The 26,486-nt window shown below is 36.0% G+C and overlaps 7 protein-coding genes across 7 annotated transcripts in view; 5 read left to right on the plus strand and 2 right to left on the minus strand.

The window, feature by feature from the left end:
* The window catches only part of LOC101887660 (dermokine), a 72,864-nt gene that overhangs the window by 13,484 nt on the left and 32,894 nt on the right, over positions 1-26,486 (minus strand). The window lies entirely within an intron of this gene.
* On the plus strand, positions 781-1,678 carry LOC131804520 (uncharacterized). The gene is made up of 2 exons (XM_059127497.1): positions 781-1,066; positions 1,139-1,678. Exons 1-2 carry the CDS (start codon positions 983-985, stop codon positions 1,661-1,663), a joined length of 609 nt encoding a protein of 202 aa, XP_058983480.1. The 5' UTR covers positions 781-982; the 3' UTR covers positions 1,664-1,678.
* Positions 6,127-6,723, plus strand: LOC131804521 (cuticle protein 16.5-like). Its single transcript, XM_059127498.1, has 2 exons — positions 6,127-6,290; positions 6,352-6,723. Exons 1-2 carry the CDS (start codon positions 6,288-6,290, stop codon positions 6,721-6,723), a joined length of 375 nt encoding a protein of 124 aa, XP_058983481.1. The 5' UTR covers positions 6,127-6,287.
* On the minus strand, positions 9,698-10,248 carry LOC109614438 (uncharacterized). The gene is made up of 2 exons (XM_059127500.1): positions 10,162-10,248; positions 9,698-10,096 (listed from the first exon to the last, which is right to left on the minus strand). Exons 1-2 carry the CDS (start codon positions 10,162-10,164, stop codon positions 9,764-9,766), a joined length of 336 nt encoding a protein of 111 aa, XP_058983483.1. The 5' UTR covers positions 10,165-10,248; the 3' UTR covers positions 9,698-9,763.
* LOC131804523 (uncharacterized) lies at positions 10,469-11,284 on the plus strand. The gene is made up of 2 exons (XM_059127502.1): positions 10,469-10,805; positions 10,916-11,284. The coding sequence occupies exons 1-2, from the start codon at positions 10,803-10,805 to the stop codon at positions 11,246-11,248; spliced, it is 336 nt and encodes a 111-aa protein (XP_058983485.1). The 5' UTR covers positions 10,469-10,802; the 3' UTR covers positions 11,249-11,284.
* Positions 14,308-15,061, plus strand: LOC131804522 (uncharacterized). Its single transcript, XM_059127501.1, has 2 exons — positions 14,308-14,600; positions 14,669-15,061. The coding sequence occupies exons 1-2, from the start codon at positions 14,598-14,600 to the stop codon at positions 14,999-15,001; spliced, it is 336 nt and encodes a 111-aa protein (XP_058983484.1). The 5' UTR covers positions 14,308-14,597; the 3' UTR covers positions 15,002-15,061.
* Positions 23,587-24,488, plus strand: LOC101889219 (uncharacterized). The gene is made up of 2 exons (XM_011297876.3): positions 23,587-23,872; positions 23,936-24,488. Exons 1-2 carry the CDS (start codon positions 23,870-23,872, stop codon positions 24,407-24,409), a joined length of 477 nt encoding a protein of 158 aa, XP_011296178.2. The 5' UTR covers positions 23,587-23,869; the 3' UTR covers positions 24,410-24,488.

Here is a 26,486-nt window from a genome sequence, read left to right on the forward strand (position 1 = left end):
CCATAGAGGGTCAACAATTTGAATAGTCATAACACAAGTAAAAATATATTTAAATAATGGAACTTTGGCATCTGTAGGAAACACCGACTGATGCTTTTTAACTTGTTTTTGATTTAAATTTACAAGTTTAAAAATTAACATCTTTATCTAAAGTTTTGTAACAATTTACAGAATTGTCCAATTATTTGATTTGAACGTATTTTGAACATTTATTTTTTAATTTGGGCTGCAATGAGGCATTACATGTTTTTTTTTTTGTTTTGTCTTTTTAAAAAACCCCTTTCAACACCCATCAATGTAACCACATTTTTTCATTCAAATGAAAATGAAAAATGTTGAACATAGACGCACCCACTGCATATTTTTGGGCCTTGGAATTTTTGAAGTCTGATCTAAAAATTGGGCTAAATTCAATATCATTTGAAAAGAAATTTTATTTGTTTTTAATTTTAATGTCATCCACTATTTCTTATTTAGCATGTTGAAGAAAATCCCCTAATATGCTCTTTATTTCTAACCGTTTTGAATTAACTAAAATATTCGAAAATTTAATTGCAATTTGATAATCAAATTAAAATTTTCAAAAACTAAAACACCCCAAATATGAAAAACTCCGCAGTTATTAAACTAAAACTAAATGAATTCGCACCAAACATAGAAAGTAGAATAATTAAATTTAGAATAAATGTCACCATAACAGCTTCTTATTGAAACATTAATTAATAAATTTAGCATTTCACCAGACTAGGCGGCTACGACGCCCTGATTGCCTGCCCACAAGCATTAAAAGCATAAGAATGCATAACATTCGGCACACACGCACACAGACACACATGAAATTTCGAAACAAGCATAAATCTTCAATATTATGCATGCATAAACATAAACTATAACATGAGCATCGGATTATGGTGCGTTTCGGTCAACCTAGAATTTCTGGTTCCAAAAAAAAGTGGTAGAATTTCGTCCATATAAATAGTCAATGCAAGGCGTAGTTCATCACAACAGTTTCATCTGCAGTTCTAAGAGGAGCAAAGAAACAAACAAAACAAAATCTATCAAAATGGTAAGCTATCCAAAAGAGTAGGTGTTTTAGGGTTTGAATGAAAACTAATGTTGGGTTTTTTGTGGATTTTAGAAATTCTTCATCTTGACTTTGGCTTTGGTCGCCGGTGTTATGGCTGACGTCTCTGAATTGTCTTCTGGCTATGACTACCATGCTCCAGCTCCTTCCGCTCCCGTAAACACTTACATTCCCCCAGCTGCCTCTGTGCCCGTGCCAGAGTACCACGCCCCAGCTCCTTCCGCCCCTGTCAACACCTACATTCCTCCAGCTGCCTCTGCCCCTGCTCCAGTATACCATGCCCCAGCTCCAGCTCCCGTATACCACGCCCCAGCTGCTACTGCCCCAGTCAACACTTACATTCCCCCAGCTGCCTCTGCCCCAGCCCCAGTATACCACGCCCCTGCTCCAGCCTACAGCGAAAGCTACTCTACCGCCGCCTCCGTTCCCTCTAACAGCTATTTGGCTCCAGCTGCCTCTGCTCCCTCTAACAGCTATTTGGCTCCAGCCGCTTCTGCTCCCGTTGCCTCTGCCTCTTTCGGCGATGATGGCTACCGTTACAAAACTGTCCGTCGTCGTGTGATCCGCAAACGTTTCTAAACTGGGAAACGTTTTAGTTGAGATTCATTTACTTACTTTTTTAAGTAAATTAAGAATAAAAATAAATAATAGAATCTAAAAGAAAATTATTTTTTGTTTGATTTGAAAACAAAAGCTGTGGGAAAACAAAAAACTGAAACTACATTCGGGAAATTTATTTTAAGAATCCCATGGAAAATAATTTCAAAAAAATGTGGAAAATGATTTAGGATCATTACCGTTGCTTGCACACATAATAGCCTATTCGATTTATACGCCTTACAAATATTATTAAAACACCCAAATCCTGGAGTTACCTTAAAAACCTTCAAGATGGGCCACAGAAAAAAATTAAAACAAACGGAAACGAATTATTTCGCGAGCAAAATAGTTTGCGCATCTATTAAACTGCAATAAAATGTGAAAAAATTAAAGTTTAAGGAACACATCTTCTCTCAAAAAAAGTTTAAAATAACTTTGTACGTGCAACAAAAGAAAATAAGTAAAAAAAGTCTAAAAGTCGGGCGGGCCGACTTTATGATACCCTACACCACTTTGTTAATTTAGTGGAGCTGAGCATAATAATTAAAAGTTTTTATGTGAGAATTCAATCATACACGCTATGATTATAATTATTATTTACGGTTCAAAGGACTAAATATGTCGAAGAATTTGTATCTTTTAAATTCGGACTTGTATTGCCCATTTGGTGCACAATTAATTTGAAATCGGATAAAAATATATATGGGGGCTATATCCAAATCTGAACCGATCTCGATAAAATTTAGCAAAGGTATTTCTGAGCTGTATTTGATATATTTCCCTGAACATCGTTGTTACGGAGTGCATATTACGGTTGTGTGTAACAAATATAACAAATCGGATGAACAGTATATATGGGAGCTATAGCTATATCTGAACCGATCTTCACCAAATTTGACATACTAGCTTCTAGACTCAATTCGGTTGTAAGTGCCAATTTTCATCCCATTTAGACGTTTGGTGCACAATAAAAGAGAAATCGGACGAAGTTATATATGGGAGATATATCCAAATCTGAACTGATCTCGATAAAATTTAGCAAATGTATTTCTGGGCTGGGCTTTCGATCAAATTTGGCATACTTTTTTTCAGGCCTAATTTGGTTATATGTGAAAAATTCCATATATTCGGGCTGATATTACACGTTTGGTGCACAATAAAAGGCAAATCGGACGAATATATATATGGGAGCTAGATCTAAATTTTGACCGATTAGGGTTCGCCCTTTGGCCAAACAAATGATCTGCGCAAAATTTCATCTGGATAGGGCAATAAATGCGAACTGTACTTTGTTTACAAAAATACATCGACAGACGGACGGAGGGACAGACGGACGAACAGACAGACAGACAGACAGAGTCCATAAATCGACTCAGAAAGCGATTCTATGCAGATCATTAAAAGGAACTATGGGTCTATCTAGTTTCCTTTTGCCTGTTACAAACAATGCACAAAGACATAATACCCTGACCACCTTGTGGTGTAGGGTATAAACATAAGACATATGTATCTCTACCTATTTTTGAAATTTTTCTTTTTAGGCTCATAGAGTTATTTTATTCAATCATTTAGTCTGTTCCAGAACTGCAAGAATGTAAAAGTTTTTACTACGATAACCGATTTTCCCAATGGTTATTCCAAGTTTTGATCCGTTGTATGGGAAGTGCTAGAAGGAATCCGTTCTTAATATCAAATCTAGTGTTAGTGAAAATATTGAAATGTTCGAAATATGAAGTTAATCGGGCTCTTAGCCCACATTTTTAAGAGTTATAATTATTCGAAATTTTAACCCTTTGTGGGGATGACACCAACTTCACAACATATCTAGCTTAAGTAGAAATATTGGGGTGTGGAAAATTTAAAAAAAAAACAATTCTCATTTCGCGTTTAATGAGATTCATGGCTATTCGAAATGTTGTTGGAACAAAATCGGATAATACTTTCTCTAAAATGTTGACCTTTTATAGGGTACCTGAGGTACCAAAAGGAGTAAACCTATATTGCCCATCTCCAAACTCGATCTAAGTTTCAGGTTTGGATCAAATCGGATACCCCCTTCGAGAGTAATTGTGCGCACCAGCCATACAGACAGACGAATGGATGGACATCCATAGTTCAACTTAAATGTCTTGAAACGGACTTGGTCCAAAGAGACCTAGGGTTTCAAACCTTTATTTCGATGAGGCATGTTTTGGGCGTAACAAATGATATATCTGGAGCCATGTAGCTTTAGGTTAATTTCATGGTCGTAAAATAAAAGTCGATAATATTTAATTCATATATTGCTGAATATCGATTTGATACATAAAAGTAACAATATTTTTGGCAGAAGGACGAACCCTATTGAAATTTGTGAGAATCGGTTCAAATTTATATATAGTTTTTATATATCTGAAACCGATTTCACGTTTATTGTGCACTTAATGACCAATATCAGCCCAAATGGTCTGATTTTTGGCACATCCGACCAAACTCAGTCTAGAGGTAAATATATCAAATTTGGTGAAAATCGGTTAAGATATAGCTTTATCTCCCATATATATGTTTAATCCGATTCGGGGTGTTAATATGCACTCCACATGAATGATATTTGGTACCAGTTATCAGATACAGCCCAGAAATACCTCTGCCAAATTTTATCAAGATCGGTTCAGATTTGGATATAAGTCCCATATATATCTTCAACTGATTTCGGTTTATTTGTGCACCAAATGGCCAACATCAGTCCAATAGTCTTGAATTTTGGTCTATTTGACCTAATTCGGAGAAAATCGGTCTATAGCTCCCATATATATGTTTCATCCGATTTGGCGTTTAAGTCCCTCAAATCCGTAATATGCATTCGACAACAATGATATTTTGTACAAGATATCTTATAAAGCTCGGAAATACCCATGCCAAATTTTATCGAGAACGACTAAAATTTGGATTTAGCTCCCATATATATCCTTAAGCCGATTTCAGGTTTATTGTGCATATAATAGTTCGTATCAGCCGAAATTGAGTGAATTTCTGGACGTACGTTTCCAGTTGGTGGAACTGGGCTTCGATATATATTTTTAATATTATCCTTCTCGAAGTGATATCATCTACTCTATAGCAATGTTATTAGGTGTAAAAGATAAAAATGTCTCCGTTAAATTTAGTGAAAATCGATTCAAAATTGGATATGCCTCCCATATATTAGTTTCCTCTGAAACCAAACTGTAACAGCTCTAAAGCCAAATGTTGATAGGTGGTATGATCTACTTCAAATAAATTATTTTGTTACGGGAGCTCTACTAAACATGAATAGTGGTGTAGGGTATCATATAGTCGGCTCCGCCCGACTTTGACTTTTTATTCTGTTTTTTAATTGTTATCATTGCAAAGATCCGATTTCTAATATTATCCTTCTGAAGGAATCAGATAACGTTATTAATAGATTGTCTTAATCTTCGCCCTCCGCTATGGTATTTTCTATGCAGCATTTACATCTTCAAAAAATTATTCTTTATCGACCGATTAACTTTTTTCAACAATCTGTTCATATATTAATAACATTTATTATAACAACAACAAAAGAGCTACATCAGCTTTGCTTTAGAAACGTTGACGGTAGACACGATGACGGTGGGTCTTGTAACGATAACCATCTTGAGCCAATTCAACAGTTGGCTCTGGGGCAGAGGCAGCTGCGGGAGGGATATAAGTATTGACAGGTTCCGAAGCAGCTACAGGAGGAATATAGGTGTTGACTGGCTCAGAGGCGGCTACGGGAGGAATGTAGGTGTTGACAGGCTCCGAAGCAGCTACAGGTGGAATATAAGTGTTGACGGGCTCAGAAGCTGCGGGGGGAATATAGGTGTTGACTGGAGCCGAAGGAGCTGGGGCATGATAGTCATAACCACCCGATAATTCGGAGACATCAGCCATGACGGCGGCAACCAAAGCCAAAGCAACAATGAAGAATTTCTAGGGGATTAAGGGACAAATGAGATTTAATATCCTTTGCTGAATGTTTGCCTCTATGACGTACCATTTTGAGATGCGGTTTTTAGGTTGTTGTTTCTAAGACTCTTGAAGAATTTGTGATATAATGTTTGAGTTGCACTTTGTCTATTTATAGAACGGTTTTACATTTATTTTAATAACTAAATTTGGTAAATGCATTTTTGAGGTACAACTAGGAATTGATTAATGTCTTTTGTTATTAGTTATCAATATATCTATAAATTTTAAAATAAAGTTAGCCATAGGCAACTTTATAATTTAATAAATAAATAAAATATTCGGCGGTCATTAAAAATGCCATAGAAATATTTATTTCCTCGTTTGGATTTTATGCTTGTCAAAGCCACTGCATTGGGGCAAACAATTTTCAGTTTTGTTTCGTTTCGTTTTTTTATTTAAATCAAGTGAATGGTATTTTTGTTTTAATCCAATTTCAAACAAATTGAAAACTGACAATATGATGTTGATATTTTTAGACAATTTCTATGGATGTAAGTTTAGTTAGAGTTATGTTCAAACAAAATTGAAATTTGTATAAAAACTTCAAGTATTCTTGCGGAATAGCATCACAATTACTTCAGTTGTTATCCAAAACACATTAAACCTAAAAATGGTAAGCTTTTCGTAATCATTTCATTAAATAGATATTTAACCAAAAATCGGTTTTCTTTTAGAAATTCTTCCTTGTTGCCTTGGCTTTGGTTGCCGCCGTCATAGCTGATGTCTCCGAGTTGTCGGGCGGTTATGATTATCATGCTCCAGCTCCTTCGGCTCCAGTCAATACCTACATCCCTCCAGCAGCTTCTGAGCCAGTCAATACTTATATCCCACCAGTGGCTGCCTCGGAACCTGTCAACACTTATGTACCTCCCGCAGCTGCTTCGGAACCCGTCAACACCTATATTCCCCCCGTAGCTGCCTCTGAACCCGTTAATACTTATATCCCACCCGCAGCTGCATCGGCTCCTGAACCAACTGTTGAATTGGCTCAAGACGGCTACCGTTACAAGACTCACCGTCATCGTGTCTATCGTAAACGTTTCTAAGTGAAATAGAAAAATTTTTGTTGTTTTTGTTTTTTAAATAAATGTTAGTGTATATGTATTTGTGAAGTATTTTAATTTAACTTGAATGTTGAGGAGAATTTAAGAATTGAAAATTAAATATAGCCCATATTTCATATATAGGCGAAAGTATAGATATTTTTTACACTCTCCACCATGAAATGGAGGAGATATTATATATATATATATATATATATATATATATATATATATATATATATATATATATATATATATATATATATATATATATATATATATATATATATAATTCCATTCGCAATATATCAAAATCTACGACCCACATTTTAATGTATTGCGAAGGGAATGAAGTATATATTCATCTATGTCTTCTAAGAAGAAGCCTGCCGATGACTTAAACTAGTCCAAAAAATGTTCAGAATTTCTAAAATGGTACCATTTGGTATTATTTTAAAGCATACGGATAGTACTAAAATGTACCAAAAATTTAATACTTTGTGTTGGACAAACTAAATTAGTTAGAATTCTTAAACTAGGGATGCAGGATAGACGTACCAAAGGCCTTTGAAAATTCGAACTTTAAATTTAGGAAAAGTTCTTAATAGAGCTAAAAAATTGGAAATTTGGTATGGAAATCAAGAAGAAAGATAAGTGCAGGGTGAGATAAAAAGTTGCAACAAAGTCAAACGACATATTATTATTATATTTTTAACATTTTTAAATTTTTATTGAATGAAAGCAAAAAATGTCGGAAATAGCATCAAATTTTAAAATAAGTTTAGATGTGTTCGAATTGGTCATCTTTGACACGAATTATGGCCTTCAAACGGCCAATGAAACCGTCACACGCTACCCGAATGTTCCTCTGCGGTATTTTGGCTCATTCCCGGCGAAGCGCTTGCTTGAGGTGATCGACACTTTGGTATTTTTTAGTGCCAACCTTGCTTTCCAAAATACTCCAGACACAATAGTCCAACGGATTGGTATCCGGAAATTTTGATGGCCATTGTGCGCTGGAAATGAAGCGAGGAACCTCATTTTGTAACCATTCTTGAGTAGCGCGTGCTGATTGCGATGGTGCTGAGTCCTGTTGGAATGTCCAAGGTCGGCGGCCAAAATGCGGCCTCTTTGACAAGCAAATACTTTTGTTTACAAACTGCTGGACAACGAATATTTTCTCATCGGAGACGGAGAAAACCAAATTCTGCACTTCACCACTTTCAGCCAAGCGAAGCAACTCTTTAGCTCTTTTGAGTCTATTTTCTTTCTGTTGCGGTGTAAGTTCCTACACTTTTTGTAATTTCAATGACTTTACCCCGAGCTCATTTTTCAATATTTGCCGAATGGAATATTACGATATGTTCAGCTCACGAGTCATTTTTCGGCCAATGCGACTTCTTTACTTTTCGAACCATTTCTGCTGATGTTGCTGTTTTCTTACGTCCACATCACACGTTAACGAGTGATGGTATCAGACACAATAGATTTATTCACATTTAAATGCTGGAGTGCTCTAACGATAACCACTAGTGGTTTTCCAGCCAAATATAAAGAAATCACATCATCGCGCTTGAATTTCATCACGAATACCCTTTTTTCTGGAAAATTCTCACCAAAATGCTTTTGCACGCTTGTAAACAATATAATGAGCTGTCACTGGAATAATTTTAACAGCTGTCGGACGAATGGCTTAGAAATGACACCAGTCTGAAGTTGGTTGCAGTTTTTTCATCTCACCCTGTTACATGCACCTACGGAAATTCGAACTTTAAGGTTACGACAAGTTCTAAAATGGTTATAAACATCTAAAATTGTACCATTTCGTATTATGAGAACGGATAGGTCTAAAAATATTTAAATTGTTATGAGAATCAAAGTTGGAAAGTAAATTTTGATATATGAAGTTGGTTTTGGCATGTGTATGCGAACTGTACTAAATGGTACTAAATTTGGAATACTTTGGATTTTGGAATAGGAAGATCGTCCTATATTTGTACAAAAAGTACTAAAATTGGTATTGAGTGAAGGAATAGAGCTGAAACCCCGAAACTGTATATATATATGTCACTGTTGGTGGCGGCGGTTAAGATGTTGAGGTGTTTCTGGAAATGGGTAGTAAAAGTAAAGTACTATGTGGTACTAAATTTGGTATCGGGTGAAGGGATATATCCGGTATCCTTAAATTTGATATTGATGCCACTGTTGGTATATGGAATTGGAAATGGAGGTGATTTTGGAAATGAATAGCATAATTGCTTGAAAAGTACAAGATACTAATGTTGATATTGAGTGAAGGTAAAGAGCTGGAATTCTTAAAATTTGATGTTGATGTCAGTGGTTTTTGGTATAAAACGTAAACATTTTTCAATTATTCGCTCCGAAAAAAGGATATGCTGGAATAATATGTAAAGCATTAAAAGTCTGAAAATCTGGTTCCGTCGAAATTTCCCATAATACGAAATTTAAAGAAAATCAGGAATACTTTACATATTTAAAAATGTTTACTAATATTTCATTAAAATGAAGATAGTTGCCGATATTAGTCTGATTCAAACACTCCAACGCCCTAAGTTCGGATAGAAGCATGTATTCGGTAGGTATTCTCTTTATACTTATTTAAAATTTTCAAAATTTCTCATTTTCACAGCGGATTTAGTATTGACAGAAATATTGAAATATATGAAGTTTGAAAAAAACTTTGCGGGGATGTGTAGTGTTTGGAGAAAATTCGCCGCATTTGATCAGTGTTATTGCAGAACTTTTGACGCTTTGTGGGGTATGTACTAGAATAAATGAATCGATATTTACCTTTTTGGCACCTGACCTAAGTCTTCCCTCGATTTACATGAGATGTGTATTTTTTCTAGAACATTATGAACTCTAGAGGGGGAAAATCCCAGTATCCTGTTATTGATTCTCACATTTTGCTGGAAAATTATATATCGGAATTTATGAAAAATCCAATCAATTTTTTCTATACAAATATAACATTTATTAAAGAGTCAACAACACACTATCAAAAAATACCAAAATCTGCGATTTAGAAACGTTTACGGTAGACAACACGACGGTGGGTCTTGTAACGATAACCATCATCGGCCAATTCAACAGTTGGTTGAGGAGCCGAGGCAGCTGCGGGTGGGATGTAAGTGTTGACGGGTTCAGAGGCAGCTACAGGAGGAACATAGGTGTTGACGGGTTCCGAGGCAGCTACTGGAGGAACATAAGTGTTGACGGGCTCCGAAGCAGCTGGAGGAATATAGGTGTTAACAGGAGCCGAAGGAGCTGGGGCATGATAGTCATAACCCGACGACAATTCGGAGACATCAGCCATAACGGCGGCAACCAAAGCCAAGGCAACAATGAAGAATTTCTACAAAAGAAGGCGAATTGCTTAAATTCTAGCCATAAAATATTGATTTTTTCCTTTATTCTTACCATTTTGGAATTTTTTGATGTTTATTGAATAACTACCAAAGTAAGTTTGATAATATTTTTCAAAATCTGCCTAAGTTTTTATAGAAAAATTACTTTTTCCCCAAAAATTAAAAAAAAAAATTGTTCTAAGTTCACTCAACTAATAGTTGTGGCCAAAAATAGACATTTCAATGTTGGCTTAGAATAAGTCGGAAATGCTATTTCACAGAGTAGCCTTTCACTTTATTCAAATCAAAAAACGAAACTAAAGATGTTTGGCTAGTTTTTTTTGTTTAGATGACAAATTGCAGTGGCTCATTTAGAAAACAAGAAACTATTTTGGAAACTTAAAAATCGGCATTTTATTAATCCACATAATCACCTTTTGTTGTGTTGTGCGTATTTGCCTAGTATGGCTTATTAAAAGCCCCTAATAAAAATAACCCAGACAGCAAGCCAGGCATTAATCATTTTTAAGAAAATACACATTTGCATTTCCATTTCAAGTAATCAGAAAAATTGTGCATTATTTTAGGACTAAAGAAGGCGATGCATTCATATAAATAGACACAGTGTGGAAGAAACTCCACGTCATAATTTCTGTGTTCAGAACTTAAAGTGTTCTTTAAGCAGTTCTCCAAAAATAATTAAAATTGTCTAAAATGGTAAGCCAATTATAAAATACTCACAAAATAATAATTTTTTTCATGGAAATCCCATGAGGAAAAAAATATCTTGAAATAAATATTTTCTAATTTCTCCCTTATACCTTTAGAAATTCTTCATTGTTGCCTTGGCTTTGGTTGCCGCCGTTATGGCTGATGTCTCCGAATTGTCATCGGGTTATGATTATCACGCCCCAGCTCCTTCGGCTCCAGTCAACACCTATATCCCACCAGCTGCTTCGGAGCCCGTCAACACTTATGTTCCTCCCGTGGCTGCTTCGGAACCCGTCAACACTTATGTACCCCCTGTAGCTGCCTCTGAACCTGTCAACACTTATATCCCACCCGCAGCTGCCTCGGCTCCTCAACCAACTGTTGAATTGGCCGATGATGGTTATCGTTACAAGACCCACCGTCGTGTTGTCTACCGTAAACGTTTCTAAATCAAAGAGTTTGGTATTTTTTGACAGTGTTTTGTTGAGTCGTTAATAAATGTTATATTTTTAAAAAAAAAAAACTTTAATTAAATTTGTTTATACCCTACAATACTATGTGTTGGGTTTATTATAAGTTTGATTGGACCAAAAATTATGTAACACCTCGAAATATTGGTGTTCCACATAGGAAAATATATATGGATCTTCCTATCTCCTCGACATGAGTCGATCTAGCTATGAATGTCCGTCCGTCCGTCTATCCATGTTAATTTGTAATCAAGCTACAGGTCGCAATTATGACCCGATCCTCACGAAATTGAAAATGGAGGTCGGGATAGGGTCAGAATGGAGCCACATTGTTTTTTGAGATTATAGCATTATATTTACGGGTTGAAATAGACCAAAAACTGAAAAATTTTCTGACTTTGCAGTTGCTCTACAGGTCGCAATTATAAACCAATCAACGCGGAAGTTAACATGGGGCTAGAACTTAGGGATGGGTAGAAGCCTTCCAATTTGGATGGTCATAGAATAATATTTAGTGGTTGAAATAGACAATAACATTTGTTAAATAAAAGTCCAATTTTTGCATTAAACGGCGAATTACAAATTCACGCAAAAGGTCAATTCTGACCGTTACGATAGTAGATATATCGGATATACAGGGTGAGATGAAAAAACTGCAACCAATTTCAGACTGCTGTCATTTCTAATCCACTCGTCCGACAACTGTTAAAATTATTTCAGTTACAGCTCTTTATATAGTTTACAAGCATACAAAAGCATTTTGTTCAGAATTTTCTAGAAAGAAAGTTATTCGTGATGGAATTCAAGCTTCAAGCGTGATAGTATGACTTTTTATATTTGGCTGAAAATGTGCACTTTCTGCACCTTCGGTTGGCCACCAGAACTTAAACGCGCGCCATGGTTATGGTGTGGGCCGCCATTGCAGCCGATGGTCACTCTCCCCGCTCGTATTAATAGACCGTGGCATCAGAATAAATGCCGAATATTATCGCGAAAATATTCTGGAGGGTGTATTAAAGCCTTGGGCACGCAAACATTTTGGCCGCTGACCTTGGACATTCCAACAGGACTCAGCACCATCGCACTCAGCACACGCCACCCATGGTTACAAAAAAATGGCCACCAAAATCTCCGGATACCGGTCGGTTGGACTATTGTGTCTGGAGTATTTTGAAAAACAAGGAATGTCGATCACCTCAAGCAAGCGTTTCCCTGGGAATGGGCCAAAATAGCGCAGAGCAACATTCGGACAGCGTGTGAGCGTAATTCGTGCCAAAGGTGACCAATTCGAACAAATCTAAACTTATTCTAAAATTGATGCTTTTTCGACATTTTTTGTTTTTTTTTTTCAATAAAATTGAAAAAATGTAAAAATTATGGCGTTTGACTTTCTTGCAGTTTTTTTTATCTCACCCTGTAGACAATTCTCTTAAAAAGAACTTCTTGTGAGGCTTTTCAGAAAATTCCAATTCCTAAAATTATCAAAATACCAAATGTCAGGGGTAACGTTATGTGGGGGCTATATGATATCTTGGACCGAACTTGACCTGTAGGCAGGCCACAAAAGACAGATCTGTTCAAATTTTTAGTTTCATATTGACTCTAGCGTAATTACAACAGATGGACAGACTTACATTCCAACGGATGGACGAATTTGCGTTTTAGAATTTTACTCTGATCAAGAATATATATACTTTGTTAGGTCTAAAATTATTGTTTCGATGTGTTACGAACGAAATGACGAACTTAATATACCCTCCATAATATGTATGGTGGAGTGTATAAAAATTATTAATATAGGTCCAACTATTGGTACAGCTGTTATATAATTATAAAACTGATTTTGGTTATTGCAAAGGTCTTGGTAATATTTTCCAGTCGATTCTTGCCCGTACTACACTTTTTCGCAATAAATTTCAAAGGAAGAAGATAATACTGATTTCATTTATATTGAGGGTCTTGATCATATTTCCAAGATTTTGATAATTTTTTTGGTGTGAAAATATTTTGACAAATGGTATTTAATATTATTAAAACCGATTTGGTTGGACAAATTTTTAGTGGAGTTATTGGTACTGAGTGAAAAAAGCAAAACTCCAAAATAATAATTTTCCATCAAATCAATAGGAAAATCTTACCAAGACCCTTGCAATAACCAAAAACAGGAGCTGATCATTTATTAAGTGCTATAATATTCGAAATATTTCAGAAATTTTAAAAAAGCTAACCTATAGGCTCTCATATTGGAAAACTTACGAAATAAGTTTTTTTTTTCAAAAACAATAACATTTATTTAATACCAACAAAAACAACAAAAATTGTTCAAACTTGGCTTAGACACGTTTACGGTAGACACGATGACGGTGGGTCTTGTAACGGTAACCGTCTTGAGCCAATTCAACAGTTGGTTCAGGGGCCGAGGCAGCTGCGGGAGGGATATAAGTGTTAACGGGTTCAGAGGCAGCTACGGGGGGAACATAGGTGTTGACGGGTTCCGAAGCAGCTACGGGAGGAACATAGGTGTTGACAGGTTCTGAAGCAGCTGCCGGTGGGATATAAGTATTGACTGGAGCCGAAGGAGCAGGGGCGTGATAGTCATAGCCACTCGACAACTCGGAGACATCGGCCGTAACGGCGGCAACCAAAGCCAAGGCAACAATGAAGAATTTCTAAAAAATCAAAAACCAAACATAAAATTGGGATTCTAAATAAAATTTTTGATGCAATATTACCATTTTGAAGATTGGTGTATTTTCGATAACTACTGAAGTAATTGTGATGATATTTTGGCAAAATACTTGATGTTTTTATACAAAATTGAATTTTCTACCACAATAATATTTAGCAACCATATAAGTCTTTAAGAAGCATCAATGTTTGTATAAGTCTATAAGTTCGTTGTTCGCAATACATTTTTGGCCGATTATTAACAAAAAATACCATTCACTTTATTTAAATGAAAATGAAACTGATGACTTCTGCTTTTGTTCTCAAATAGCCAGCCAGTGTGCTCTAATATGAAGTTCAAAGCAAAAAACAAGGAAATATTTTTATGGCAAATTAAGATGAATGGCCGGCCTGTGGTTTGAATTGTCACCGAGTATGGCATATTGAGTTATAAAGTTGCCTACTATTTTTTGAATTTGCCTAACAAAAACACATTCATCATTTCCTACTTCAAATTTCCATGGCTGTTGCATTTCCAAAATAAAAGTGAATTTATGAAATAAGAATTTGTTCTATAAATAGGCAATTGGTGGGCATTGAGGGGCAACACAAATTCTTTAAGAGTTTTACAAGCAACATCCCCCAAATAACCATTAACAAAATGGTAAGCTAATTTGAAAATATTAAAAAAAGGATTTAAAAAAAATGTTTATTTTTCGCAAATTTCCTTAGAAATTCTTCATTGTCGCCTTGGCCTTGGTTGCCGCCGTTATGGCTGATGTCTCCGAATTGTCGGGTGGTTATGATTATCATGCCCCAGCTCCTTCAGCTCCTGTTAACACCTACATTCCTCCAGCTGCTTCGGAACCTGTCAACACTTATGTTCCTCCCGTAGCCGCCTCGGAACCCGTCAACACCTATGTCCCCCCTGTAGCTGCATCTGAACCCGTCAACACTTATATCCCACCCGCTGCTGCCTCAGCCCCTGAACCAACTGTTGAATTGGCTCAAGACGGTTACCGTTACAAGACCCACCGCCACCGTGTCTACCGTAAACGTGTCTAAATTAGAGTTGTAAATATTGAAGTCAATTGTGGACTGTGATATTTGAACGAAGTTGTTGAGTTTTTGTAATAAATGTTATGATTTTATGAAAAGTTTTTGAGTTTCTGTGGGATAATTAGATTTTCATAAAATATAGTCATACATTAGGATATATCGGACTTGTTTTTCTCCCGAGAAGGAGAGGCTGTAAAGAGGGGCCAAAAGGTTTGACATTTTGGTATTAAATGTAGGATGCTTGTATACTTAACTCTCTTACCTTATGTCACACAGGACATAATATCATGTGCTTGTGCATTTATTTTGTATCATACAAAACGAAACGAAATATATCCCTAGTTTCTTTTAAGTATTTCCATAGAATCACATTCTGAGTCGATATATACATACATATTCGTCCTTTTGCCCGTATATTTTACGACAACATTGGAATTGGTAACAATCGGACCAGATTTAGATATAGCTTCCATATATATCTTCGATCTCAAGTATATTGTGCACCATATATGTAATGCCAGCCGAGGAGGATGAATTATATGTGCCACAACTCATCCTCCTCGGCTGATATTACATATTTGGTGCACAATATACTTCAGATCAAATTTTGTGCAGAAGGAGTGAAAATCGGTTCAGATATAGCCACAGCTCCCATATATGTTTTTTAACCGATTTGATATTAAGGTCACCCAAAGCAGGAATTTGCGTCCGTAATAATGATATTCGATAAAAGACATCAGACACAGTCTAGAAATATTTGATATAAATTTTTTCCAGATCGCTTCATATTTGAATTCGTGTGGAAACCGTATCAATAACTTAATAGATATATTTTTTTTGTTTCAAAAAAAAAAAAAAAATCCGAAGCCATAGAAAAACAAAATCGACATGAATTCGATTGACTGAAAATTTCTGATAAATAAAAAAAAAACATAGTTATTCCCAGAAGGTCAAAAAGTGGGCCTATATTGCAGTTATTTGTAGATTGGAATTGGGTTGATATTGAAAATATGCTATATTGGATCATGCTGAAGTATATATTAGTTCAAAGACAAAATGATTACAATATAGGTCCATCATACAGCTCCTTTATATAACGATTAAAAGGACTTGAAGGTTTCAAATGTATTTAAGAATTAAAAAAAAAAGTAATTTAATTATTCTTGTTCGCAGAGGACAGAATCGCCCCCAATGAGAAACCAGTAAAGAAAGTCTTAAAGTCGGGCGGGGCCGACTTTATGATACCCTACACCACTTTGCTAAATTAGTAGAGCTCCGCATAACAATTAAAAGTTTTAATGGGAGAATTCAACCATACACGTTATGATTATAATTATAATTTAAAGTTCAAAGGACTAAATATAATAAATATTTGGTGCACAATTAATTTGAAATCGGATAAAAATATATATGGGAGCTATATCCAAATCGGAACCGATCTCGATAAGATTTGACAAAGATATTTCTGAGCTGTATTCGATATATTTTCCTGAATATCGTTGTTACTTAGTGCATATTACGACTGTGGGTAACAAATATAACAAAATCGGATGAACAGTATATATGGGAGCTATAGGAATATCTGAACTGATCTTCACCAAATTTGGCATACTAGCTTCTAGACTCAATTCGGTCGTAAGTGCCAAATTTCATCCAATTTGGGCAAATATTAGACGTTTGGTGCACAATAAAAGGCAAATCGGACGAAGTTATATATGGGAGCTATATCCAAATCTGAACCAATCTCCATAAAATTTAGCAAATGTATTTCTGAGCTGTATTTCATATATTTCCCCAAATATTGTTGTTACAGAGTGCATATTACGGCTGTGGAGGACAAAAATAGCAAATCGGATGAACAATATATATGGGAGCTATAGCTATATCTGAACCGATTTCGATCAAATTTGGCATACTTATTTTCAGGCCTAATTTGGTTGTATGTGCAAAATTGCATTCCATTGGGGCTGATGTTAGACGTTTGGTGCACAATAAAAGGCAAATCGGACGAAGATATATATGGGAGCTACATCTAAATTTTTACCGATTATCTCCAATTTCAATAGGGTTTGTCCTTGGGCCAAACAAATGATTTGTGCAAAATTTCATCTGGATAGGCCAATAAATGCGAACAGTATTTTGTTTACAAAAATACATGGACAGACGGACGGACGGCCATGCATAAATCGACTCAGAATGTGATTCTATGCAGATCATCAAAAGGAACTATGGGTCTATCTCGTTTCCTTTTGTCTGTTACAAACAAATGCACAAAGATATAGATGTCACAGTTGGTGTCTGTGGTTGAGAGAAAGAGCTGGTTTTGCAAATGTGTACTATAATTATACGAAAAGTACTAAACAGTAATAATTTTGGCATTGTTGAAGGAATAGAGCGGAAATCCTGAAATTAGATATAGATATCACTATTGGTGTCTGTGGTTAAGATATGGAGGTGGCATTGGAAATGGGTACAATAGTAGTGCGAAACTTACGAAATAGTCCAAAATTTGGTATTGAGTGTAGGAGATAGATGTGGATGTGATTGTTGGAAACTGTAGTTGAGAGAAGCAGCTGGTTTTGGGAAGAGCATACTATAAGATATTAAATGATTTTAAACTTAATAATGGGGAAAATTACAGAACTTAAATCATTAAATTTAATATTTAGGTCACTGTTGGTATCTGAGGTTGAGATATGGAGATTGTTTTGGATGTATTAAAACTACAAAAAGCCACAAAATGTGCCGTTGAGTATTGAGGGAATTCTGAAATTTGATGTCGAGGTCACAGTTGAGGTGGTATTGAACATTTGTAGTATAACTGTACAAAAAGTGAGCCAATAGATAGAAATTGAATCCCGAAATATGATATTAAGGTCACTTCTGGTTTTTAGAATTTAGATATGCAGGTGGAAATTTTCCATTATGAAAATACGTTGAAATAGTTTTGTCCAAAAAAATCGGACGTGGAATCATGGTGCAATGGACTTACTAATATGCTTTTCCATAAACTTCAAACAAATGTTTTTTGCAGACTTTTTTTTTGTGCAAAATTTAATTATTTTTCAATTATCATCTTCCAAAATGAAAACAAATAGGAGTACGGTGTATGAAGTTTTATTTGGAAATTTTGTCCAAGAAATACTGAAGAAATTGTAATTTTTAAATACTAAAATGAACTGGTGGAACGAATCTAAAATTTTAAGGTGGACTTTTCACTGTCGAAGTAGCGGATACTTGTATTCTACAAAACTTCTTTGGAAGATTTTTTCTGTGTTTGGAGGTCTTCCTGTACAGAACAACTTTAGACGGCCTTTTCCGTATCGAAGTCGTTTAAAAAGTCGCATCTGTATTAAACACCTTCAGAAGTTATTTTCTGTATAGAAGATCTTAAAAATACCTCTATTCCAGACTCTTTACTCTGAATTGAATACCTTTGAAACCCTTTTGTGTATACAAAAAATTGGTTTTCCTTAAAAAAGGTATTAAAGGGTCTTCTGTGTCGATGCTTCTTCTTCTTCTTCAGAAAGTCTTTTTTCTTAGAACCCCTCTAGAGAGGCATCTTAGCGTTCTTCTTTGGCTTATAAAATACTTTTTAAAAGAGATAGAAGATATTTAGAGCGTCTCAGGCTTAAACATATCTTTTTTGTATAGACAACTTTCAGAAAATCTTTGCCATATAGAAGACCTTTAACAGATGTTTCGGATATATAACACTACTGGAAAGTTTTTGTTGCCTTTACGAGGTCTACTCTATAGAAAGGACCTTAAGAAAGTGTTTTGTGTAAAGCAAACCTTAAGATTGTGTTTTATGCATAGAAATCGCGTAGAGGGCTAAAAACTTTAGAAGGCCTATAGATAAAGAGCCATTTTCAACATCAATTTACTCCAGGTCCAATTCTGAACCTTGCATCAATAAATGCCTGAATTAAGTTTTTTTTTTATCTGATTGTATAGGATTTTATCACTACAAGGTCTTTCGAAGTTATAGAAGGTCTCCTATCAAAAGAATACCTCTATGGTATACGAAGGTTCAAACTCATCATTTTCTGTTTGTTGTGTCTTTTCGAACTGCAAATGTTTGCCTCCAACTCTACTAAGATACATAACAACGTGAAGAGTTTTACCATGATTTGGAATGACCTGCACGCTAATACTCCCATTCATAACAGCTGTCATTGTTATGTAAATCAAGTGAATGGTTTGGCAATTTGGCAAAGAATGTCGCAAACAAATAAGTAATCGTATTGAGAGGTCATCTTAAAACAGAAATTTTGAATCGAAAAATAATATCTCGTAAATCAAGATATATAAACGGCGCGAATTCTCACAAAACATCAGTTATTTCTTCGATAACACAGTTCAGCAAATACAAATCTAGAAAATGGTAAAAAAAATCGAAAATATTCACACAAATCATTATTGCAACTAATTTGATTTTGTCCCTTTGCAGAAATTCCTTATTGTCTCTTTGGCCTTGTTGGGCGCCGTTATGGCTGATGTCTCTGAATTGAGCGATTATGGATATCAAGCTCCAGCTGCAACCGAAGTTCATGGAGATTATGCCAATGAAGGTGGCTATAGCAGTTCAGTACCTGTGAATAGTTATATTCCTCCAGCTGCTTCGGCACCAGTCAACAGTTATATTCCTCCTGCAGCCTCTGCCCCTGAGAGTAGCTATGTTCCACCAGCTGCCAGTGCCCCTGTAAATTCATATATTCCACCAGCCGCCGCTTCTGCCCCCGTCAACACTTACGTTCCCCCTGCCGCCGAATCTGCACCCATTCCCACCGCTGAGTTGGCCGAAGATGGTTACCGCTACAAAACCAATCGTCGTCGTGTCTACCGTCAACGTTATTAAATATTAGATTCTTTTTAGTTAATTAGGCATTTCTTTTGCAGAAGTGCTGAAATTGTTATTTCTTGATTTTTTGTTTTTAAATAAATGTTGTTATTTAGTTTTAATTGTTTGAGTGTTTCGTTAAATGTTATTATATATACACCGACGACAAATCGTGACAAATCATGGACATAACCTGAAGATGTACTGCAAGAAGATTTTATCTCCACTAAGATCTTATCAGTTAATACGGGAACTAATTTGAAATTGTAAATGTTTGTATTAGAACTATGCCAAATTATGGGACCTCAAGGTTCGGAGTACATATTTTCAATAAGTGTGGTTTAAAAATGGGGTTGTAGAGTCATTCGTTGCTAATATTACATAAATACCTATTTCATATCCAACGGAGTTTGTGTATTTGTTTCCTGCATTAACCAGGCCGAAGAAGGCGATTAATAGTGTAGAGGATATTGCACATCATTTTCTTACTCCCCCAGGGGTAACAATGATACAAAAATTACAATTTTCCTATAAAACGAAGGAGTCCTGATTGGGATACAGAACTGACGGACGAACTCTATAACGTACCTGGATCGACATGGGATATTTTTTTATATTGAAGTTCTCTATTAGATAGAAGTTGATGCAGTGTGCGAAGTTTGATAACTGGAGACAAATCTCTCATTATGGAAAAGGTAACAGAAGGAATGGATTCATACATAACATCTTCATAAGGAATATTTTGATCTAATTGGTGAGGTGGTATAAGAAACAATGGAATAATATTCTTCATGTTTGCATCTGACCTAAATCTGAAAAATATATTACCATGTGCCAATTTTGTACTATATATACTTGACTCGTTATAGCGTACCCAAACTTCGTGTTTAAACAAGAATCGTCTTACAAAATCTTATACCAACAAGATAAAAATATCAGTCGGTTTTGCCAATGTTCGATTATTTAAATATACAGGGTGAGATGAAAAAACTGCAACCAAATTCAGACTGCTGCCATTTCTAAGACACTCGTCCGACAGTTGTTAAAATTATTCCAGTGACAGCTCATTATATTGTTTACAAGCGCACAAAAGCATTTTGGTGAGAATTTTCCAGAAAAAAAGTTATTCGCGATGGAATTCAAGCGTGGTAGCGTGGTATATTTGGCTGGAAAACCAAACCTGGATATCGATAGAGCACTCCAGCATTTAATTGTGAATAAATCTTTTGTGTCTCGTACCATCGCTCGTTAACGTGATACTGGTAGCGTAGCCCGATGTCAAGAAAGTGGACGGAGGAAAACAGCAACATCAGCAGAAATGGTTCGAGAAGTAAAGAAGCGACTTGATCGAAACCCGCATCGCATGGCTCGTGAGATGAACATATCACAATATTACACTCAGCAAATGTTGAAAAATGAGCTCGGGGTAAAGCCATTGAAATTCCAAAAAGTGCAAGAAATTACACCGCAACAGAAAGAAAATATACTCAAAGGAGCTAAAGAGTTGCTTCACTTTGCCGAATTTGGTTTTCTCCGTCTCCGATGAGAAAACATTCGTTGTCCAGCAGTTTGTAAACAAACAAAATGATCGTGACAAAGAGGACACTTGAAAATGTGCACCTTCGGTTGGCCACCAAAACTCAAGCGCCGGCCATGGTGATGGTGTGGGCCGCAATAACAGCCGATGGTCGCTCTCCGCTTGTATTAATCGACCATGGCATCAAAAAAAATCCGAATATTATCGCAAAAATATTCTGGAGGGTGTATTAAAGCCTTGGGCACGCCAACATTTTGGCCGCAGACCTTGGACATTCCAACAGGACTTAACACCATCGCCAAAAGTTCACCTTTTGTGTATTTTGGATTTCCCCTGTAAGTAATGTTTGTATTTTTTCTCACAAATTTAGTGGTCCATTCTACCCGCTGTCCTAAAGTCTAACTATGTACGAGATTTTATGTCCTTTAGTTTCTATTTGTGACCTTTATAACGGGAACATTTTTAGTTGTTGGTCCATTTCAACCCCTGAATATATTGCGGACATCTTTAAAAATAATAGGCCTAGCCCTTCTGAGCCTAACCCTGCCCTTGTAAAAATTTATTTCGCTATATATATCCTATATATTTACTATCGGCATCTACGTAATGGTCAGAATTGTCCTGTTCGTCTATTTGTGATTTCGTCAGAATTAAAAATATTCGCGGTTTAATGAAAAATTTGACTTTTATTTAACACAAATGTTGTGGTCTATTTCACCCACTAAAAATTACCCGATTACTATCAAAATTGGATGCCTTCTGCTCAGCCCTATGCTTTAGCCCCAAGCTAATTTCCGCTTCGATTGATCTATAATTTCAATTGGAGAGCCATCATCTCCAAAATCAGTAGACTTCTATTTGATCCTAACCCCACCTCCATTTTCAATTTCGTGAGGTTCGTGTCATAATTGCGACTGTAGCGTGATTACAAATTTGCAGACAGACGGGCAGACGGACGGACATACATAGCTAGATCGACTCAGCTCGGCGAGATAGGAAGATCCATATTTACTTTCCTATGTGGGAAACGAATATTTCGAGGTGTTACATAATTTTTGGCCCAACCTAACTTATAATACCCCCAACACATAGTGTTGTAGGGTATAATCAATGTCTCATAGAGAGGTAAGGGAGTATCTGACTCCATTCAAATGTGGTAACATTCGGTAGGAAAATTGTCGATATCGATTCACCCCTTCGGACAGCTTCCACACAAAGGGTAACATGTTAAATAAAAGTCCAAATATCTTAAAATTTCAGACACCCTAGTATTTCTACCAACACAAGAGCCAGTGTGAATATTTGATATGGCGGACCACTCACTCTGGTACCACCCCCATAAATGGTGAGAATTTTTAAAAATTATAGCAACCAATATATCGGTCCATTCCTCCCATAAAGGCTCAACATATTTTATTAAAATAACTTCCATAATGTGTAAAATAACTATCCGATATTGATCAAACAATGCACATGGCAATATTTTTTCCTTTATTACGGAACTTGTCAATATGTCAACTGATATAATAATTTCTAATTTTTTGCCCAGCAAATTATAAAATATCAGAAAAATAACCATTCCGGAGGAGTTCGGGTCCTCATCCTGCATATGTCCCTAGTCATTATTAAAAAAAAAAGAATATTAGATCTTGTAAAAAATATAGGTCTCATATTTATGGTTACCAAAAAAAGACATACATAAATATATGACCCAATGCTGAGGGTATATCACAGTCGGTACACTGACTGAAACATTTAAACTTGTTTAAAATATATTTGATTTATTATATTTGCCCATCCACAAAGTTTACGGAAATCCATATAACAACCAAGACGTTCGTAAAAGAACGTTAAACTTGTCCAATCTTTGACGTTGAATATTAAAGCAACAACCGAACCGACTTCTTAAAATTCAAATCAGAAGACCAAGTTAATTTATTGGCTGTGAAATATATTGTTATTGGTCAAATGAGATAGGCCTCTAAAACGATTTTAATTAACTGCCCTCATTAACGACGCCTGAGGTTGATGTGTGGTCAAAAACACGTTTTGTAATGAATCAGCTCAGATTATGGAACTTTAAGCCAAGGTGTCAGTAGAACTGGTTGTTTTAAATGAAAAAGATTTTCGAAATAGTCATAGTTCACCAAAAAAAAGGTTCCACTGTATCTGACAGATGTTTCGAAATATCTATCAACCCATACAAGCATTGCATTGCAATCTGTGAAGGATGCAGAAATATTTTGATATCTGATTGATCAATGACAAACGTTGAAATGCTACACATTTTGAGATAAGTTAGCGCGGATTTTTATTGAAAATATAATTTCCGTTAATTTTGTGTTAATCAATTTATGACATTGTCACCGAACGATCGACCGACCATAGCCATCAACGGCAAAAGTATAAAAGTGAACTACATCTTTGGAGTCTGAATCAGTTATGTGTTGGCATTACACCTGAAACAAAAACCGAGATTCTTACGACATTAACAATGGTAAGTGGCAGGATTCAATTTTTAATATTGAAATGTAAATAATTTTCAATTTCTCTTTTTTAGAAATACGCGATTTTATGTCTGGCTTTGTGCTCTGCTGCAATGGCAGATGTCTCGGAACTGGGTTACAATTATCAAGCACCCTCATTTGGTCCCATTGCAGGGGGAGGTGGTTTCGGTAACTCACAGAGTAGTGGAAGTTTTGGCCAGACATTTGGTGGTGGTTTTGGTGGGGCTCCTTCAAATGCTTACATTCCTCCAGAAGCTTCCGTTTCAGTTCCCTCCAGCAGTTATATTCCTCCTGGCCCAGCACCTGCACCGGTCTTTCAAACATATTCCGCACCCACAAACACTTACATTCCTCCCCCGGTGGGAAACTCCTTTGGAGGTGGTTTCGGTGGCGGCGTATCCCAGGTTGCCTTTGCCGATATTAGCAACTCCATAGCTCCCCCTGTTGCCGATTTTGGCACAGAGTTAGCCGACGATGGTTACCGTTACAGGACGGTTCGTCGTCGTGTGTACCGTACACGCATCTGAATACGAAACGATTTAAAAGCAATTCAAACCTTTGGTTTAGCTTTTGCCAAAAGTATTATTCCAAACAAACAAAAAAATAAAAACATCAGTATTTAATTTTTTAACAAATGTTATTTTGTATTTGTCTCTTTTTTTTTTTTTTGTTTTTGTATTCCAGTTTCACTTTTATTCTATTATGTCACTGATATCCACAACACACGTCGTCTTCATTAGCCATATTTTGTTAAATGCAGATTTGTTTTTTTTTGTGCGTGTGTGTATAATTTAGCAATATTCTTGCCTATTAGATTGCCGCCGGAACCGGTTTCGAATTCTGGCAAAAATTTGGTTATTTCATTCTGTTTTTTGGCGGTCACAAACAAGAAAACGAAATCAAATACCCTCATGCTAAGTGGAAGTTAAGATATTTTGAATTTTAAACATTTTGAAGAGCAGCCAAATGTGACTTATTCACCTTTCACTTTCATTTGAAATCGATTCGAACGATGGCTACCTCATTAAAATAACGGCAATGTCAATAACACGATAGAGCCGGAGCGTGTGAATAAATTCTCGCACCTTAATGAAACCTCTTTTTATACGTTCCATCTTGAAAACGAGGATATATTAACTTTGTCATTCCGTTTGTAACATCCTTAAATATTCGACGTAGACCCAGTAAAATATATATATTTATTATCAACATAAAATCCTAAGTCGATTTAACGGTGTCCGTCTGTCTGTCCGTCTCTCTGTTGAAATCACGATCAAACCCAAGTTATTTGATGAAGAGCTTCAAAATTTGGCAGAACAATTTGCATTATATCTAGGATGATTGGTATTGACAATGAGATGCATAACGGTACCTCCAGATATTCGGTATTTTGATGATTTTCGACACATTTGTCTAAAAATTGGTATTTGTAGATCATAGATCATGGATTCAAGTTTCGGTGGTGAAACATTGTGTATATAGGTCCACGTTTTTATATAGCAGCCATATAACGGTACCTCCAGATATTCGATATTTTGATGGTTTTCGCCACATTTTTCAACGGATTTGTCTAAAAATTGGTATTTGTAGGTCATAATGGGCCCTAGCTTCGGTGGCGAAACATTGTATGTATCGGTCCACGTTTTGATATAGCCGCCATATAACGGTACCTAAAGATATTCGATATTTTGATGGTTTTCGCCACATTTTCAACGGATTTGTCCAAAAATTGGTATTTGCGAATCATAATGGGTTCTAGCTCCGGTGGTGAAACATTATATGTATAGGTCCATGTTTTTTGTATAACCCCATATACTCGGTCTTGTGATGATTTTCACTGATTTGTCTAAACATTGGTATTGGTAATTCAAAATGGGTACTAGCTCCGGTGGCAGAACATTTAATATTTATAAATACCTTTGCCAATTTTTATCGACATTGGTTCAGATTCAGATATAGCTCCCATATATATCTTCAACCAAATTGTGCACCAAATGGTCAATATCAGTGCAAAAGTCGTGAATATTGGCACATCCGACCGAATTCAAACTAGAAGAAAGTACATAGAATTAGGAGAAAATCGGATATAGCTATAGCTCCCATATATAGGTTTCATCCGATTTGATGTTTAAGACCCCCACATTCGTAATATGCACCCCAGAAGAATGATGTCTGGTATAAGATATTAAATACAACCCAGAAATACCTCCGCCAAATTTTATCAAGATCGGTTCTGATTTGGATATAGCTCCCATATACAGGGTGAGATAAGAAAACTGCAACCAAGTTCAGACTGCTCTCATTTCTAAGCCACTCGTCCGACAGTTGTTAAAATTATTCCAGTGACAGCTCATTATATTGCTTACACGCGTACAAAAGCATTTTGGTAAGAGCTTTCCAGAAAAAAAAGTTATTCGTGATGGAATTCAAGCGTGATAGTGTGATTTCTTTATATTTGGCTGGAAAACCACAAGTGGCTATCGTTAGAGCACTCCAGTATTTTAAATTTTGTATCTCGTACCATCACTCGTTACCGTGTGATGTGGACGTAAGAAAACAGCAACATCAGCAGAAATGGTTCGAAAACTAAAGAAATCGCATTGG

This window comes from Musca domestica, unplaced genomic scaffold, assembly GCF_030504385.1.
Source record: "Musca domestica strain aabys unplaced genomic scaffold, Musca_domestica.polishedcontigs.V.1.1 45, whole genome shotgun sequence".
NCBI classification, from domain to species: domain Eukaryota; kingdom Metazoa; phylum Arthropoda; class Insecta; order Diptera; family Muscidae; genus Musca; species Musca domestica.

What these genes read in the sequence shown, in the direction of transcription:
- LOC131804520 (XM_059127497.1), top strand. Translation starts at nt 983, where the DNA reads ATGCAAGGCGTAGTTCATCACAACAGTTTCATCTGCAGTTCTAAGAGG. An exon ending in AAACAAAATCTATCAAAATG is followed by an intron (nt 1,067 to 1,138) that starts GTAAGCTATCCA and finishes TGTGGATTTTAG; the next exon opens with AAATTCTTCATCTTGACTTT.